General features: G+C 39.2%; 1 protein-coding gene across 1 annotated transcript in view; it reads right to left on the reverse strand.

The window, feature by feature from the left end:
• The window catches only part of grm8a (glutamate receptor, metabotropic 8a), a 307806-nt gene that overhangs the window by 159577 nt on the left and 131281 nt on the right, over nucleotides 1-16948 (reverse strand). The window contains exon 3 of the mRNA XM_085386123.1: nucleotides 13106-13322. Coding sequence (XP_085242249.1) covers nucleotides 13106-13322 — 217 coding nt within the window. The remainder of the gene's footprint in view (nucleotides 1-13105; nucleotides 13323-16948) is intronic.

Below are 16948 nucleotides of genomic sequence, written 5' to 3' on the forward strand. Positions count from 1 at the left end.
AAGCGCTACACAAATACAGGCCATTTACCATTTATACAATCTATGAGTAAACCTTGCTAATCAGCTTAACTAGCATTCTATAGCATACATTTTTTATCTGTCCCATCCCTACTTCAGCATCCTAACTAGCGGTACAGAAGTGGCTTGAGCTTAACAAGAGTAACTTTTTGGCAGGTAATTTCAAATTCAATGTTTTAAACAGCTCGCTATAATGACACACAAACTTTTTTTGTGCAGCGTGACAAACAATTAGCACATGCAAGCTAAGCTTTAAATTGGTTAACTGGACACTGGATCCATGAATAATGTGTTGCTGAAGTTATCTGGATACTTTATATTTTATACATTTTCTAAAAGCAAATTAAATAATATTGATAACTCTGTGTTATTTAAGTTAGTTTGCAGTGCTGTGGTCTAGTGATGCATGACGTTAGACTGGTGAAGGGCAGACTGTGATATCTGTATACCATAGAATGTAGTTGGCAAACTCACTGCCTTGCTGCTTCTAAACTATTCCCCACCTGCCGACTTTAACCTCTGCTGGTAACAATGGTAAAATTGCAGATCCTATAAATAATTTTTGTGACTGGTTAACAGGTTAAAAAAGGACAGAATGATCCAGAATGGCACTCCAAATAGGCATGATAATAATATTTAATCTTTTTTTTTTTTTTAATGAATGTATACTTTATTGATCCCCTTGGGGAAATTGCTCTCTGCATTTAACCCATTCACTCAGTGAAGCAATGGGCAGCCATTGGGCGCCCGGGAGCAGTGTGCAGGGACAGTACCTTGCTCAGGGGTACCGCAGGGTAGCTGTTCAGTGGATTTGAACCACCGACCTTCCGATCATGGGGCCACCACTCTACCTACTGAGCTATCCCTGCCCCTTAATGTACCATGTCATGGTATTGTTTCAAGCTGACAACCTGGAGATCCTTGTTCAATTATAAAAACTGAAGTAGAATGATTCTGTTATTATTATAAACACTGTGGTTCTTTCTGTTCATTTTGTATCAAGTAGAGATGGGAGGCTGTGGCACAAGTATACAGCACAGCAAAATGCAGTAGAAAAAATCCAAGTGTTTATTTTTCCTTGTTCGACCAGTTCAGGTGCTGTGAAAAAAAAAGATACTACAGCATAAGACTTCTAATAGCTGGGAAGACTGTGTGAGTTCACATATGTTAAATTATTTAACTCCCGTGTTTGGTTTTCTAAACTATACTTTTTAAGAAATAGAGATATTTTGGGTTGAAGCTCTGCGGTGGATCTCTCAAAGCACCTTTACTGCCAAGCAGGGTTTTTTTCCCTTTGTGTGCCTGAATACGTTGGTTCTTGTCATTTATTTTAACTGTGACCCCAGAGCCTTTTTGCAGACATAGATGAAAAAATGAATAAAAAAAACCATGAGGGAGGGAAAGAGAAAAACCTTAAGTTACTGGAGCAGAACGGAGAAGAGGCTTGAAAGTGCTTTTAACTTGTGCAGAAAGATTTCCAAAACACACACACGCAAAAACAGCAAACTGGCACAAGCCACACACACGCAAAAAAACAAAACCTAAAACACACATAATTCTTGCATAAGCATATATACACACACACATAAACAAATATGCATATATAAAAACTGAGTTAAAACATACCTACAGCACAGCCTGACATAAGCTGCAAACACACATAGAAACACACCTATGTGTACCAACTGCTGCAATAATATAGCTGAAATTACTTTTGGGGCTTAGCAGCAACTGGCGGAGGTTTCTCTCTCACTGATCTCTATGAGGCCAAATAGGGACAGAGAATAGAGGGTTACACGCATATACATACACATGCGCACACTAATCCTCCCTCTCCCTCCATCTGTACTTCTGTCTCCCCACCCTGTCTTGCTCTGTCACTGTGGAATATGGGGAGTTCTCATCCCTGTCAAGAAAACCACTAGAGCTGAAAGAGACACTACACATCTAACAGAAGCACTGATCAACATATAGCAAAGGCACTATAGCACATTCCACCGTGGCCCAGTGCTGTACCAGAACATATAGACAATACATACTACTGTTGATTACTGTGTATACCCACCAGCGAACTCTGAAATTTAAACTTGCCTTTAATGATTGCTATCGAACAAGACAGATTTATGTTTTGTGCTACAGGGCCTTGAAATCTATTGTGTAACATATTGCACGTCAGCCAAACTGCTTCATAATTATTCTTTCAACTCCCAACCAATCACCGAGACCGGGCTCAAAATACTGAAATGGGTTTACAGGTTGAAAAAGCATTGCAGGCAGAGTTTTCCAGGAATCATTTCTGTTGGATGTTTTATTGGGAGGCCAGGGATAATTGTTAAAAATGGCTATTTCAGCTGGATGGGATGAAATTCACAGAGTTACTGAGGTAATAATTACCCTCTCTAGATGTCCTCTGGCAATACTAATGCCATCTGCAGAGGGCTGTTAACTCCTAATAGATATTGTCAATTTCACCCAGGTGAGAGATTGGTAACATAAGGCTAACATTGGCCTGATTATAATAGAATCCGGAGACTTGAAAAGATTTAAATCACCTCTTCTGTCTAAAAGTCTAACGACACCTTTATTTCTTTATATTTTGCTACAAAAATAAGAAATAGGTGCAATGAATTATTGAAACATGCAAATATACAGAATAAAAAGCAAAAGCGCAGTGGGTAACGAGCTGCTAACGAGCTTGAAGGTTAACATTTGCGATGACCACATTGATTCTTCAGCCTGAACTCTTAGGTAATCTTTCTTGTCATTCCTTTAAGTAGCCTTCAGCAATGGTTCTTCAGGCTTCTTGATGGACATTGAAAGCTCTTCTGTGGATGTTGGATACCTTTTGTTCACCATGTTCACCATGTTTTACAGATGGCTGTGAACATTATTGCATCTTTCTCCTGACCTCCTCCGTGCATGCCAGGAAAATATAGATTCATCACTCTATCAGACCTGTTGTGACTGGTTTTCAGTCCAGTTCTTGTGTAATTTGGCATAACTCTGTTTTCTCCATTTCACTTAACTTTTTCTTCATTTTCTTAATCTTGAAATTATTCATATGTCACTGTGTTAAGTGGCTTAACAACAACAACAACAACAACAACAATAATAATAATTTTTAGAAAAAAGAAGAGGTATCCCCCTGAAAATAGTCAGATATAGGTTATCACTTGAAAATGTGCGAAAAAGCAGCCGATGTCCAAAGAAAGCCTGGAGGAATACTGACAAAGACTAATTTTAAAAAGTCTGTGAGCAAAAAAATAAAGACTTTTGCACACTACTGTATATTTCTGAGTAAAAGCCAAACCATTTTCAATAAGGCAAGAAACAAAAATAATGTATTCTACAATGTGTTTTTACTACATGCACTAATTATGGTTAGTTTCTGTCAGTGTTCTTGCTCTGAACAAATCTTCAAACTGGCTTTTATATATATATATATATATATATATATATATATATATATATATATATATATATATATATATATATATATATATATATATATATATATATATATACATATATACATATATATATATATATACACACATATATATATACATATACATATATATATATATATATATATATATATATATATACACATATATATATATATATATATATATATATATATATACACATATATATATATATATATATATATATATATATATATATATATATATATATATATATATATATATATATATATATATATATATATAAAAAAAGGTTTAATAAAAGAAGAACTTGAATTCACAAAGACAATCATGCCTCATACCAAGAGGATAAACAAGTCTATAAGCAACTGAGACTTTGGGGCCCTTCAGGCAACTAAGACAGCTTCACCTTGAGATGAGAACCAAGGCTGGTGTAATTAGTTACAAATGGATGGGTTGATGTTTGTGTTCCCCATGTGAGTGTGTGTCTGTGTCTGAGTGTGGTGATGAATAGTATCAGTCTTAAGTTGTGAGGGGAGTGTAATCAAGGACAAGAAACAGAGAGCTAATTCCACCCGAGAGACATACATTGTCAACTGAGAGAGTTAGAGAGTGTGTTTAAGTGCCCGCTGCTTTTTCTTGAGCATTTATATTTTGTGAGGCTGTGCGACAGCCTGTGTTAGAAAACTCACACTTACACCAGACAACAATTGAATTCATACAGCAAGCAAAAAATATAGGATTTTCTTTGTTTTTCAGATCATTACCTTTTCTCCAACACAAGTGAGGTCTAAAAATGGAACATACTGTAAAAGCTCATAAATAGATGATAGGTGCATTTCAATTAATGTACAATCTGCTCTTCCTCAATGAAAAAACAGAATAGCTAGTAGCAAGTGCTGGATAATGACAAGGACCGCCTTCAATGTGGAGGGCAAGAGTGGACTCGAAGCGAACTAAAGAGGCAAAGCTAAGCAAAAAGGCGGAAGATTAGTGTAGAGCCAGAGAACTAATTAAATGAATCTGGAGATAAACGTTTAATTATTTTCTTTCAGCCCTTTTTCTCCCGCTCATTTCCTTCCTCTCTTCATTACCGCCTTCCAGAGCTGCAGCAGAGCGGCCAGTGTCAGGGGCAGTTGACTGTTCTAAGCCGGTGAACTCAGTCCACACATATGCTTTCTCTCTCTGCCCCCTACACTTACAGGTGCCCATACACACTCGGTAACACACAGATTGAGTCACGCCCACTCTCTTTCCTTCTCCCTTGCAAACACACATCCCCTTTCGCTCTGTCTGCAGTGTGTCTGAATGTAGATGTGGTAGTTTTAATCCCAGCTGGATTCCACGGGGAGGTGAGGAAGGGTACTGGAAGGAGAAAGGGCCGTGACTTGATTTAAAAGATGTCTTCTATCTTTGGTAAAGTACACTGCCACCTCTTGTTTTATAGTGCAGAAATCCATACGTTTCAAACACTGGTTGATTTAGGAGGCTGTGGCCTCAGCACTACATGATGTATTCTCTACAGAGAGGGTCAACAGTACTCTTGGATGGTGGAAAGGGAGATTGCCCTTTAGATGAAAATGTAGGCCAGGAGCTTGGACTGTCTCAGCACTAAAATGAAACACTACCAGGTTGAGATGCTTGCGTGCTTCTGTTTTTGGTCTAGACCTCTGTGTCAGAAAAAAATATGTTTTGGGTTTGTTTTGGTTTTTTTGCTCTTCAGGGATTCGGTATCAAAAAAGGCTTTTCTGATGCGTTGCTTCTGCTCTGTGTGATGTAAGATGCAACTTTGTGATATTTTAACACTGTAACAGGGCCACTTTTGCCTAAAAAAAGTTGACCTTTGCATTATTTATTCATTAACCTTTGATCAGTGGGCTACATCGATTCGCTGTGTACAAAACCTGTTTAATGCATCCAGTTCATGAGCACACACTAATGATGAGTAAACACATTTGGCCCCTGCTCACTGAGCTGTGTCTGTTACTAGTTCTGCATGACTGGAAAGCCATGGCTGGGGGTGACAACACGCAGGCTACATATGCAGTTAACGTCACGGTGAATATATTTCAGGATGTAGGCATGGATGAGCAAACAAAAAATATATTAAATATATACTAGAGAACCCTACATGGATAGAAACATAGAAGTGTTGGCATGAGAAGCCAATTAAACAGCATGGACATGATTTAAACTGTTTAAAATGCGCTGATGGAGATTTAAAAGTTCTGTTTATGATTTATTAAGAAGATGGTAATTTACAAACATGGACGCAGGCAGTTCATTTCTATACTGACCAAGTGCGTTCCAAAATAACAGAAAAGTGAATGCAATTAATGTACCTGGGGGGTGAATAATGTACTTACCAAAAACAGTACAAGTACAGTATGATTATAAATTAGATGCTCTGGATACAGAACACACACAATGGAAGATTATCAGTGCGTTGGCCACCCCACATTACTCCAACAGTGTGGGATCATCTTGGCAAAAAAAATGCATGACAAAAGCCCGAAGAAGAGCTTTGAATGTCCTTCAAGAAGCTTATAGAACTATTCCAGAAGACTGCTTAAAGAAAGCTTCCTAAAAAATCCTAATAGTACTCTTTTAAGCCCAAAGAGGCTTTTGCCCTGGAACAAAACAACAGTAAATCTGGTCCTTTCTGTGTAGCACATTTGCATGGTAACACTGACAAATTAGTATCAAGTACAAAGCTGCTAGTGTGGTGTATCTAAAAACTATGTTCATGAGCACAATCAGCTCAGTTTCAACACCAAACATTATTTCCGGCAAAAAAAACCCCAAAAACTAGTATCTTGGTTCCCTTACAAGAAATAGTGAGAATTACTAAGCAATAAGATACTTTGAAGAAAGTCATGTAGAGAGGCAGGAAAAGGCCCCTCTTCCTCTGTGCAAAGTCCTTTGCATACTAGATCTGGTTCCCATTTTGGGAGGCAGATGGATGAAGTCTCCCACAGTTCATCAAAAAAAGTTTGAATTCCACTTTAAGGCAGAGTGCAGTCACTCTGTGGCTTAACACTTTAAAGTTTTCTCCATACTACTGGCGAACTGTGGGAGGTCTGGATCTAACCCACTGAAATAAAATGCTTCTTCATGTGAATAAAAGAAGCTTGTTAAATAATTTGTGCTGAACATTTCTTAAAGTGAGCTCTACACCTGAAAAGATTCCACAAAAATAAGCCTGGGTTCATTTTTATTTCCTTTTTAAAAATTAAGTTATATTCCTGTGAGACAGAGAAGGCACTGCCAAATGCAAGATCCCTCTTCTTAAGTACAATTTGCGCAGCGGGTGGGGGGTGCCTCGAAATAAAGTCGTGAGACACTGAGGTATTTGCTGCAATCTCATAAGGATTCTGTATTGAATTTCTATTAGCCTGTTGACTCCACCGCATCAGAGCATCCCTACTTTAAAACCAAATCCTTCCCCGTATCTGTTATCCTGAATACACAACATTCACGATAACATGTAAAGAAAAGCAGCATGAAACTATTTGTGAATCATTTGAAGTGTACTTATTTTTTTAGATAACATGAAAACAACATATCAAATAGTGATATTGAAAATTTGAGCTTTTATTAAAAAATATGCAAATTTATTCTGGGCACTATAAAGCACATTTACCCGCTTAATGAATTCAGGCCATGATCTAAGTCTCCCTAAGACCTCAAAGAGAAAATGAAATTCCACCCTGTCAAAGGCTTTAGCTGCTTCTAACAAACAGTATGCACGATGTAGTCAAGAAAGAAATCTCTAACACTTTTAGAAGCTGCCAAACATCTGTGTGAGAACTCCTACTCCAAACGAACCTTGTCAGGTCAGGTTTGATCAGGGAAGACTTATGAGTTAGATTCTTCTACAAGCAAGCTGTGCCACTCGGGGACTGTGTTGGTAATTTCGCCAGCAGGTATTTGGACATATGGGCACAAAGACTGCAGGCTTAAATAATTTGCAGTTATTTGGACAGATATAATAAACCACTATACAGATGAATGATGCTGTAAGGGGAGCCAACCTTATCTGGCTCCCCTTACAGCATCATTGCGATCTCCCTCCTCAAAGGGTTCTAATATCTTAAGCCAAAGTTCATAATACTTTGTCTCATGGTTGGTTACTAATGGCAAGGGGTGATCTGACAAGATCCATGCTTTTGGAGACGAAAAAGAACTGTGATCAGTTTGACGTTGGCCACTGTGGCAATTTTTTAAGGTGTGGGCTCAAGAGTTAGTGCTTTAGTGAAATTTTGTGTTTAATGCCAGTGTTAAGAGCTAGCAAAGTAAGGCAAACATAGGAAGGTTGATTTCTTTACCACCTGCATCCTGTTCTTTGCATTCTTTCCCTTCTAACCTAAAAACAAAGTTGTTTCCAGTTGTTTTTTCCTCCTAAAGCAGTCCTTTTGAAACAAAGATTTTGCTGACTGCTCTGTGGACTTGGCTGAAAAATTAGATGTGCAGAATTTTCTACTTACTCCTCCTGGGAGAGGCATAGCGCTGCAGCTGTGCGGCAGCAAACATAAGTAGGACATATTCACTTTCAAACACCGTATTGGAGAAGTAAAGATTTAACTTCCAGAGTCTTAAATAAAAAGTCTGAGTGGACAGTTTTAAACATTTTCTGTTGCTGCCACTATCACCTATTCACCCCCCACACACACCCACTAACCCCTGACATATGCTAATGTGATGAGAGCAGTTTTTGGCAATTAATATCCTTTCACAATGCACACAGTACACGTGCACACTTTCTATAACTCTCTCAAACACACCCACCCTTTAACACTCATCGGTGAATGATTACACACCAATTCATATGGATGTTTGGTATCAGTATGCAGAGTGCCTTGTAAACTTCACTCATTACACCGCAGTTACAAAATAACATCCTAGAAATTCCCAGCAGCTCGCTTTCTCTTATTTTCTCTCTCTGAGTGAATCTGAAGAGGTCCACTTGTTATTGAAAATGCAATAAAATGAAAATATATGACTGTGTCTCAGGGAATATATGCATGCATATGTGTACAACGCATGCTTAATATCATTACCAGGGTCCTTATTTTTATCCTAATGCTGCTCTTCCTTTCCTTATTCTTTTCCTATTCTACCTATTTCCCAGCGTCCAGTTTCATTCATTAATTCCAACACACTATGAACTCTCCCCGTCCTGTCACTTTTTCCTGTCCCCTCCTCTTGTTCACCAGCGTTTTGTCCACTCTGCCATCCCTGTATCTTCCTTAGCTTGCTTGGCGTCTTCAGAGAGGCAGAGTAAAGAATTGAGTGACTGCTGTCACAGCATGCAGCCCCAACCATACACCCACACACACATCCACCTACACACATATAAAGCAAGATAATGCCCCCACCCCCCGGCCCAGAACACAAATACACACTTTGCTAAGTATTGCTTCAGACTGTACAGTGACGTATACACACACACACACACACACACACACACACGCACTGATCTGACACCACACAAAACATTTATGTGCTGACTGCCACTGCACAAAACCCTGGGCGAGCTGGCTCCAAACACGCACCGGGACTAAGATGGACAGCTAGACAACAGCACAGACATACAAAAAAAACTGTCATTTCTGCATCAGCACACAAACAATGGAGAAACAACAACAACAACAAAGGGAAGAAAATCAACAGGATGATAAAAAATAAAAACTGGAAATATTTCGACTGATGAGAATCCCCTCAAATGGATTCTTTACTCGTCTTGGCTCTGTCAATCGGTAAATATTTGTCAACATCCAACATGATGTGTTTTCAAAAAACATTTGAGACATAACAAGGGAAACCAGCAGCATTTTGATCTGTCAACATCACTTGAAGGATTTCATAAACTGATTTTGATTCTGCATTCACCCATCTTGATGCTCCCAGGACCACAGGGACCGTGCTTTTAGAGTTTACATCAAAACAGACAAGTGATCTATCTCTCTGTGTTTCTCTCATTTTCTGTATCTCTGTCACTCTCACTTACTCTGTAGTGATTTGTTCTCATTTTTCCTGTCACTCCACCATCCAGTGAAGTAGTTAAAATACATCATCTACTGTCCCTTCACAGCAAACCCAGCCCTGAAATCTTTCCGTGATAATACAGCAGGCAAAGAGTGATTTTAAAAAGAACAGAAATGCAGGCCGAGACTAAAAGAGACCTGCAAACACATCGATCACAAGCAGCCCGTAAAAATCAAGAGCCAACAACTGTCCAATTTACATCCCACTGCTAAATACAAGCCCAGCTAACAACAGTATAGTATATCACCATGAGAAGCCCATTACTCTCCAAGACCTTGGCTAAGAGAAAATGGCAAAAGCTTGCTGCAGGGAGACAAGAAACAAAATATAGCTGTGAGCAGGATATCTGCTTCAAGACCTGCAGACTTTCGGCTCTAGAAGTGGAATTCAAAAGTACTGAGGCCGTGGTGACAAATTCCCTCATCACGGGTGTCACTGCTCTGAAAACAGCTGTTCTGCTCTAAGTGATGCATGAGAACAGCAGCTCAACAAATAGAGGGAGGTTTCTCCAGGAAATCCGATTGTTGTCCCAACTGTGCAGAGCAGCATGACCTGAACTCAAAGCACCCCAAATCTACAGCCAGAGGCAGGTCTGTACGTTTTTTTTTTTTAATTTAATTTGCACAGTGATGGCAGAAATAAACAGTTAAAACAGGCTGATGAAGGCATTTATATGACAGAAATGTTCCAAGGTATTTTAATTTCTACTCTAAACTGTTTCATAAACTATAATGTGACGGTCTAGTGCATTTAAAGAATACGACATGCTACTTTTATTTAATAGTGTTGTAAAGGTGGCAGAGACTAACACAGGACCGATAAATCCTTTCTTTAAATCATGCGTTCTGTCAATTAAGTCAAGTAAGCACAAACTACTCCAATAAAATGTGACAATGGCACTTTGCAGTGTAACTTACTAAAAGTTATTTCATTGCTAAAATTTGGAGCATTGCTATTATTTATGTATGTGAACTGTATGATTTGACAGGAAACCAACCAATTTTAACTAATATAATTTGCATCATAATTTGCCGGCAAACACTCACACAGCCCCTCCAATCACTAACAGCTGTAGTAGTCAATGTTCTTAACACTGTACAGCGTTTTAGGAGGAATTTGAGAGCACAGTTAAGCTCCTATTTCAACCCAGTGAAGTATTAAAAAGTTATCGTAAAAGCTAACCTGGCCAGCATATATGTTGACATTAGCTGTTTAACTGTTAGCAGTTACCCAGTAGCCACATTAGCCATCTGTTATCATTAAGGTAGCAGCTACTGAATTTTAGTTAGATAAAAGATAAATAATTGTTGCAGGCTGAACGTGACATGGATGGAATATGGAGCAGTGACAGAGCGGATTACGGAAACAGAGAATGGGGCAGTTTGCTGGCTGTGCAGAGCAGCGGGGGAACCGTAGCCCAACAGTGCAGAGTCTAATGTAGAGAAGTAAACCGAGCAAATGAAGAGTGAAATCCGGAGCAGCACAGCCAAATCAGACGGGTTTTGTGGCTCAAGAGCTGAAGAAAGGACGCAAAGAGCTGCAGACTGAGGTGGACCAGTGTGAATGGTGGACAATATATGATAAGCTTTAACTACTTACACAATAATTTATTGAAATGGGTTTCTTATTTTGTTGTATAGCTCTGAGGTCAGTTTTGAAAAGCAGGCAATGAGCATAAGTGATACCACACTTTACCACTCCATCTTCCATTATGCTCTTCTTCCACAATAATTACATTATTGATATGTGTTGGGCATTTTTTTAAAAATATTTTGCTAATTCTAACTTATAACTGGAAAAATTTGTGGAACATTAACAAATGTTAATAACTTCTTTTTCATTACTTCTGTTGTTGCACGATGGGCTCAAAAGCTTTTATCTAGTATTGAGTATTTTCTTGGGTATTGGTATCGACTTTGAAATTCCAGTATCTTGACAGCTGTAGTAACCCCATGCATAGTCAGCAACAAAGTTTAGTACCTGAGGTTTACCAGCAGAACATTTCCTACTCTGGGTTCAATAGCTTGTTACCAAATGCATCATGCTGCTATCTCTCTCCCTGCTAAATCATGCTCATGCACCTGGCAATAAGGGGGAATTCCTACTTAGCTCCATGTTTCAGTTTAGACACTCATGCTTCCACTGAAGGCTCTAGACAGGTAGGGGTGACCATGCCCCAACTGTTATACTACCTGTCTACCATTCTGAAGCATGAAGGTGTTCAGATATGTCTTACAGCAGCTCTTCTGTGGTATTGTACTACAGTACAGATAAGCCTTTTGATCGTCATGGACATCAGTTAGCCTCAGGCACCCGTAACTCTGTCACTGTTCCACCATTTGTCCTTCCTTTGATGACACATGGCTGCGTGAGTCCTGCTGCCTTCAGATGGATCAAGAGATTTAATGAACTGAGATGCTTTCACTACAGCATAAAGCTGCAGAGGACAACAGGTCCTGCTCAAATTACTGATCCCAGTTTGCAGATGACAGTTTAAGCAGCAATGACAAAACTGATCATTTACAGTCTGTTACTGCTGAACATTTGCTCCAAGTTCTTACAGCAGTTTAGTGACTTAGCTTTGCTTTTGTTGATCAAAGCACCAAAGTGGCAGCACATTAATGCTGCACCAGCAACAGATGTGCTCTGAAATGACTGCGTGCGGGCCAAAACCCAAGACACATTTCCCACCAACAATTTACTCTGCACCACCTTATTAAAATCAACCTCACTCTTGATTTCCACCTGCTTAATATGACCCCTGTCTTTGTGTCAACATAAAAATCCACTCTTTAACGCCGTATCACCCGCCTGCCTACTAGAGTAACTAGAGTTGCCGTATTAGACGTTTAGAGCTTGTTCTGCTAATTCTCAGGGACAATAACCATGACAGCACACCTTTTTCACACCGGCTGAATGCGTCTGCGAGAGCTGGCGTCACTGCCAAAAAAGAAATACATGCATAAAGAACTAAAAGACAGATACACAGATGGCTGCACTTGTCCATCACATGTTTGCGACAATAACTTTCTCAGTTTGCTCGCCACAGTCTGCAATCTACAGCCTGCAATTTACGCAAAGAGTGAACTTCCCCCGGAGTTTCTCTAGAACTTTAAACAACAGGTTTCCACTGTGTTCTTTCTACAATTCATCCAAAATTGCAGGCCAAAGCCACTATTCATGTACTATACACCAAAGTGCACTATGAACATCATATCATAGTTATTACATCCTGATAGTGGAGCAGAAGTGGCGAGCTTGCCTTCTAACAGTTTTTTTAACTCTAGTATAGACCTCCGCTCTGCTCTCACTCAAATCCATTTAAATTATGATTTGCTCTGGAGTGACAGTCACAGCAAATACTGTATGAAGGTGTCACACAACACAGAAGAGAAGGAGATATAAATGCTGCTTCAAACATTTTCCCAGAAAAGCTGGAGGATAAAAACTCGTCGCCATAAAATGTAGACAAAATCAGAACAATCTATGATATAGAAAAACAATATAAGTCTTCTAATCTCAATCAAGGCTGAGCTGAGGTTTCGTTTTAAGGGGGGATGCAGATGAACAGAGGAAAGGTTCGCTCTTACCAGTTTCTCTGGAAATCTGGATAAAGGCCTCAACGCCGCTCTCGCCATAGTTGCCTTCTGAGGCCAGCGTGGAAACGTAGTTCCACTCCATTGCCGTGACGATGTCCATCATGGCCTGGGCCTGGTACGAGTCCGGTGGCACAACACGGGAGAAGAAGTCATAGCGAGTGTTGTCACTCAGCTCGGGAGCCGTGGAGGCGTAGCTGATCTGCGGGATCTGGATGGAAAAAGGGGAAGAAGGAAGGAAGATGTTGAGGAAATGTGAAAAAAAGCACAGTTAATAGCGTGGTGTTTCTGAACGTGAGCCAAATAGTGTAATTGTTTTACTGCCTACATATTAAAATGAGTAAAGTGGGAAGACTCTTATATGATTATTTTTTCAATTTAATGTTTATCACCACAAGTAATGTGTTCCCATACAATGAAAAAAAAAAAACTCGAAAAAGTAAAACGGTTCAGTGATATTTGAACTAGCAATTACAAAACGCCCACTCCCTGCAGGATCAGTGTGGTAAACAACTGTCAGGAAATTGAGACAAAGTCATCAACATGAAAGTTACAGTGTAACTAAAATGAGAAATTGCTGGTTCATAGATATGAAAGGAAAAAGAAAACATACTGATGATGAACAGGTATTAAAGCATAATTGCTTCATAATTGGAAATATGAATACAGGCTGACAGTGTGGTAACTAAAAGGTAAGCAGGTGGTGTCATTTTTCAACACTTGTGTTATGGCTGACAGATTCAGGATAGAGAGAAGATTTAAAAGAGACAGAGAAGAGACATGTGGGAAAGAAAAGCACAACAGTCAGATTGCAGAACGGAGAGACAAAGAGGCTGACGAAATAACAGAAGACACACACACACACACACACACACACGTCTATTGCTTGTGATAGGTGGCATAACAGGCCGAAGGTGTTCAATGGCTGACAGGCAGATTGATTTTTCCCCCTGACAGTGGGAGAAGCCCCTCCATTTATAACATTCGCAAACACACACACACACACACACACACACACACACACACACACACACACACACACACACACACACACACACACACACACACGCACAGATCTGACACCACACAAAACATTTATGTGCTGACTGCCACTGCACAAAGCCCTGGGCGAGCTGGCTCCAAACACGCACCGGGACTAAGATGGACAGCTAGACAACAGCACAGACATACAAAAAAAACTGTCATTTCTGCATCAGCACACAAACAATGGAGAAACAACAACAACAACAAAGGGAAGAAAATCAACAGGATGATAAAAAATAAAAACTGGAAATATTTCGACTGATGAGAATCCCCTCAAATGGATTCTTTACTCGTCTTGGCTCTGTCAGTCGGTAAATATTTGTCAACATCCAACATGATGTGTTTTCAAAAAACATTTGAGACATAACAAGGGAAACCAGCAGCATTTTGATCTGTCAACATCACTTGAAGGATTTCATAAACTGATTTTGATTCTGCATTCACCCATCTTGATGCTCCCAGGACCACAGGGACCGTGCTTTTAGAGTTTACATCAAAACAGACAAGTGATCTATCTCTCTGTGTTTCTCTCATTTTCTGTATCTCTGTCACTCTCACTTACTCTGTAGTGATTTGTTCTCATTTTTCCTGTCACTCCACCATCCAGTGAAGTAGTTAAAATACATCATCTACTGTCCCTTCACAGCAAACCCAGCCCTGAAATCTTTCCGTCTGCCCAGAGTTTTTGGGCAGACATATCATTGGCATACATTCGAAGCAACTCTTAACTGCCAATCTCAGCCCAAGCATAAGGTGTGTCAGCTGTCTGTCTCCCATGCTAACACACACAAAAACACCAACGTCGACAACTGCTGAACACAGCAAATCCAGGCGGGAGATTTAGGACAGACAGTGTGTGCAAGTATGTGTGTTTATGTGACTTGAATGTTTCTAAAGGCCATCACTCACTGTCTTTATTCCCTTTGAGCATCATCTGAAGTCTCTGTCGCTGTGCATCTATACTTGTCTTTGCCATTTTAAAAAGGTCAGCGATCCATTTTGAGAGATACTGTAAGTTATTTCTCTTCAGTGGTTTTGAAGCAAATCTGTAAACAAAGGTAAATAATGCTAAGTTTCAAGATTATTGCATGCAGCATAAAAATGCATTGTATTGTAAATGAAGTATGCTAATTGTAATTCCTAACCTGTACAGCACATTAACTGTGTATAAGGAGAATATTGAGAAGAGAGAATATTTTGTTTTCACTTCTATGACAACGCTCATTGCTCAGTACTAAATGGAAAAATTCTTGTTTTATTGCTGGCTGGATATCTAATTTTGAAACAAAACAGCTTTGTTCCTCAGTTTTCAGTTGTTTAATAACTTTCCATTTTTCCAACCCAATGGAAGTTCACACTTCCAGCATTTGAGTGCCGTTTTTGGTCTCCTCTGTCAGGGGAATAGAATTGGGAACTCTGGTGAACTTCAGGATATGTATAATTCATAGAGGTAATGATAAACAAACAAAAAAGGAAAAAAATCAAAGCCAATTCCAGCTCATCACTGTATATACAGTATGTGGCTACATGCATGTGCTGCTGCGTTCACGTCTATGCTGTGTGTAACTCCACCGTTTTACTTGGTCTTTTACTCTATGTACTTTTAAATAACTGAATATCCATTTCAAAGAGCACTGAATTCATGGATGCAGGAGTATGAGGTATCCGTCTGTTTACCATGGGAAAGAAACTTTGTGACCTCCGCAAACCTAATACTTTGATCTTTTGTTATTTCACTCTAAAGCTGGGAACCACAGACATACTCAGACAAACACACTCAGTAATGACTTGTCATCCTTCCCAAGTCATTACTGAGTAAGAGGACGAAAAGCAGAGAAAAGAGCAAGTGCAGTGAGGGAGCGAGAGTTACATAAAGTACAGATTCAACATCCAATATTGTCTACTGCAGGCATAGAGCCAGTACCGTCTACCCCAAATATACCTGTGTTTTCACAAAATATTTCTGCAGACATTTATATAGTCACTAGGGATAGGTAGCGAAAACAGGTAATAAAACGTGCACCAGGGCTAAATTATTAAAGACTGTGGTATCGATAAACTCCAGCTTTATTAGTTCTACTCGGAGAAAACATGATGAATTTTCTCTTTTCTCCTTTCTTTCCTGTGTTTGAGGGGCAGAGGTGGCTGTTTGCTCGCTGCTGCTCCACGCCGTACTTGAGCACACACCCAGTGAAATATCCGAGTGACTTAATTGTTTAAAAGTGCGACTGTACTTCACAAGCAAAGCTACTGACAACGCAGAAGCACAAGCCATCTTTCCATACTTTTTCTTTGGTTTATCCAGTTCTTTGTTGTGATAGGGCTGGTGCCTCAGAATTACTGTTGTACTGTTAAAAAAATACTGTAAAACTTGGAGCTTTACTAGATATATGCTATAATAAATGATTTAATTACATATTTTTACAGCATTATCCTGTTAAAATAAAGTATCGTCTGGTATAAATAAAAATAACTGTAAATAAATGTCAGTATAGTGTAACCCAATTCCTAAAATCATCTTAAACAAAAAAGAAGAAAAAGTAAAACATTTTATGTTCATTGTTTCTGTTCTTACTGTTCTTGTTTAATGAAAGTGAAAAGAGATCAAAATATTTATTTAAACAAAAAAGGGACACAGATTTATATATTTGTTCTGGTTAAACAAGGGTTAAGTTTCTCCGAGGGTTGATGAGCTCTGATGAGAGCTGTTAGGTTTTACTCCACTCCTCTCGTGTCAGCCAATCAGTGAAGCTCTAGGCAGCTCTTATCCTTCCTTAGTACCAGCTCCCAAGT

Source organism: Rhamphochromis longiceps, linkage group LG17 (assembly GCF_057381845.1).
Source record: "Rhamphochromis longiceps isolate RC_006_pf linkage group LG17, R_longiceps_female_GT1.1, whole genome shotgun sequence".
In the NCBI taxonomy this organism is placed as follows: domain Eukaryota; kingdom Metazoa; phylum Chordata; class Actinopteri; order Cichliformes; family Cichlidae; genus Rhamphochromis; species Rhamphochromis longiceps.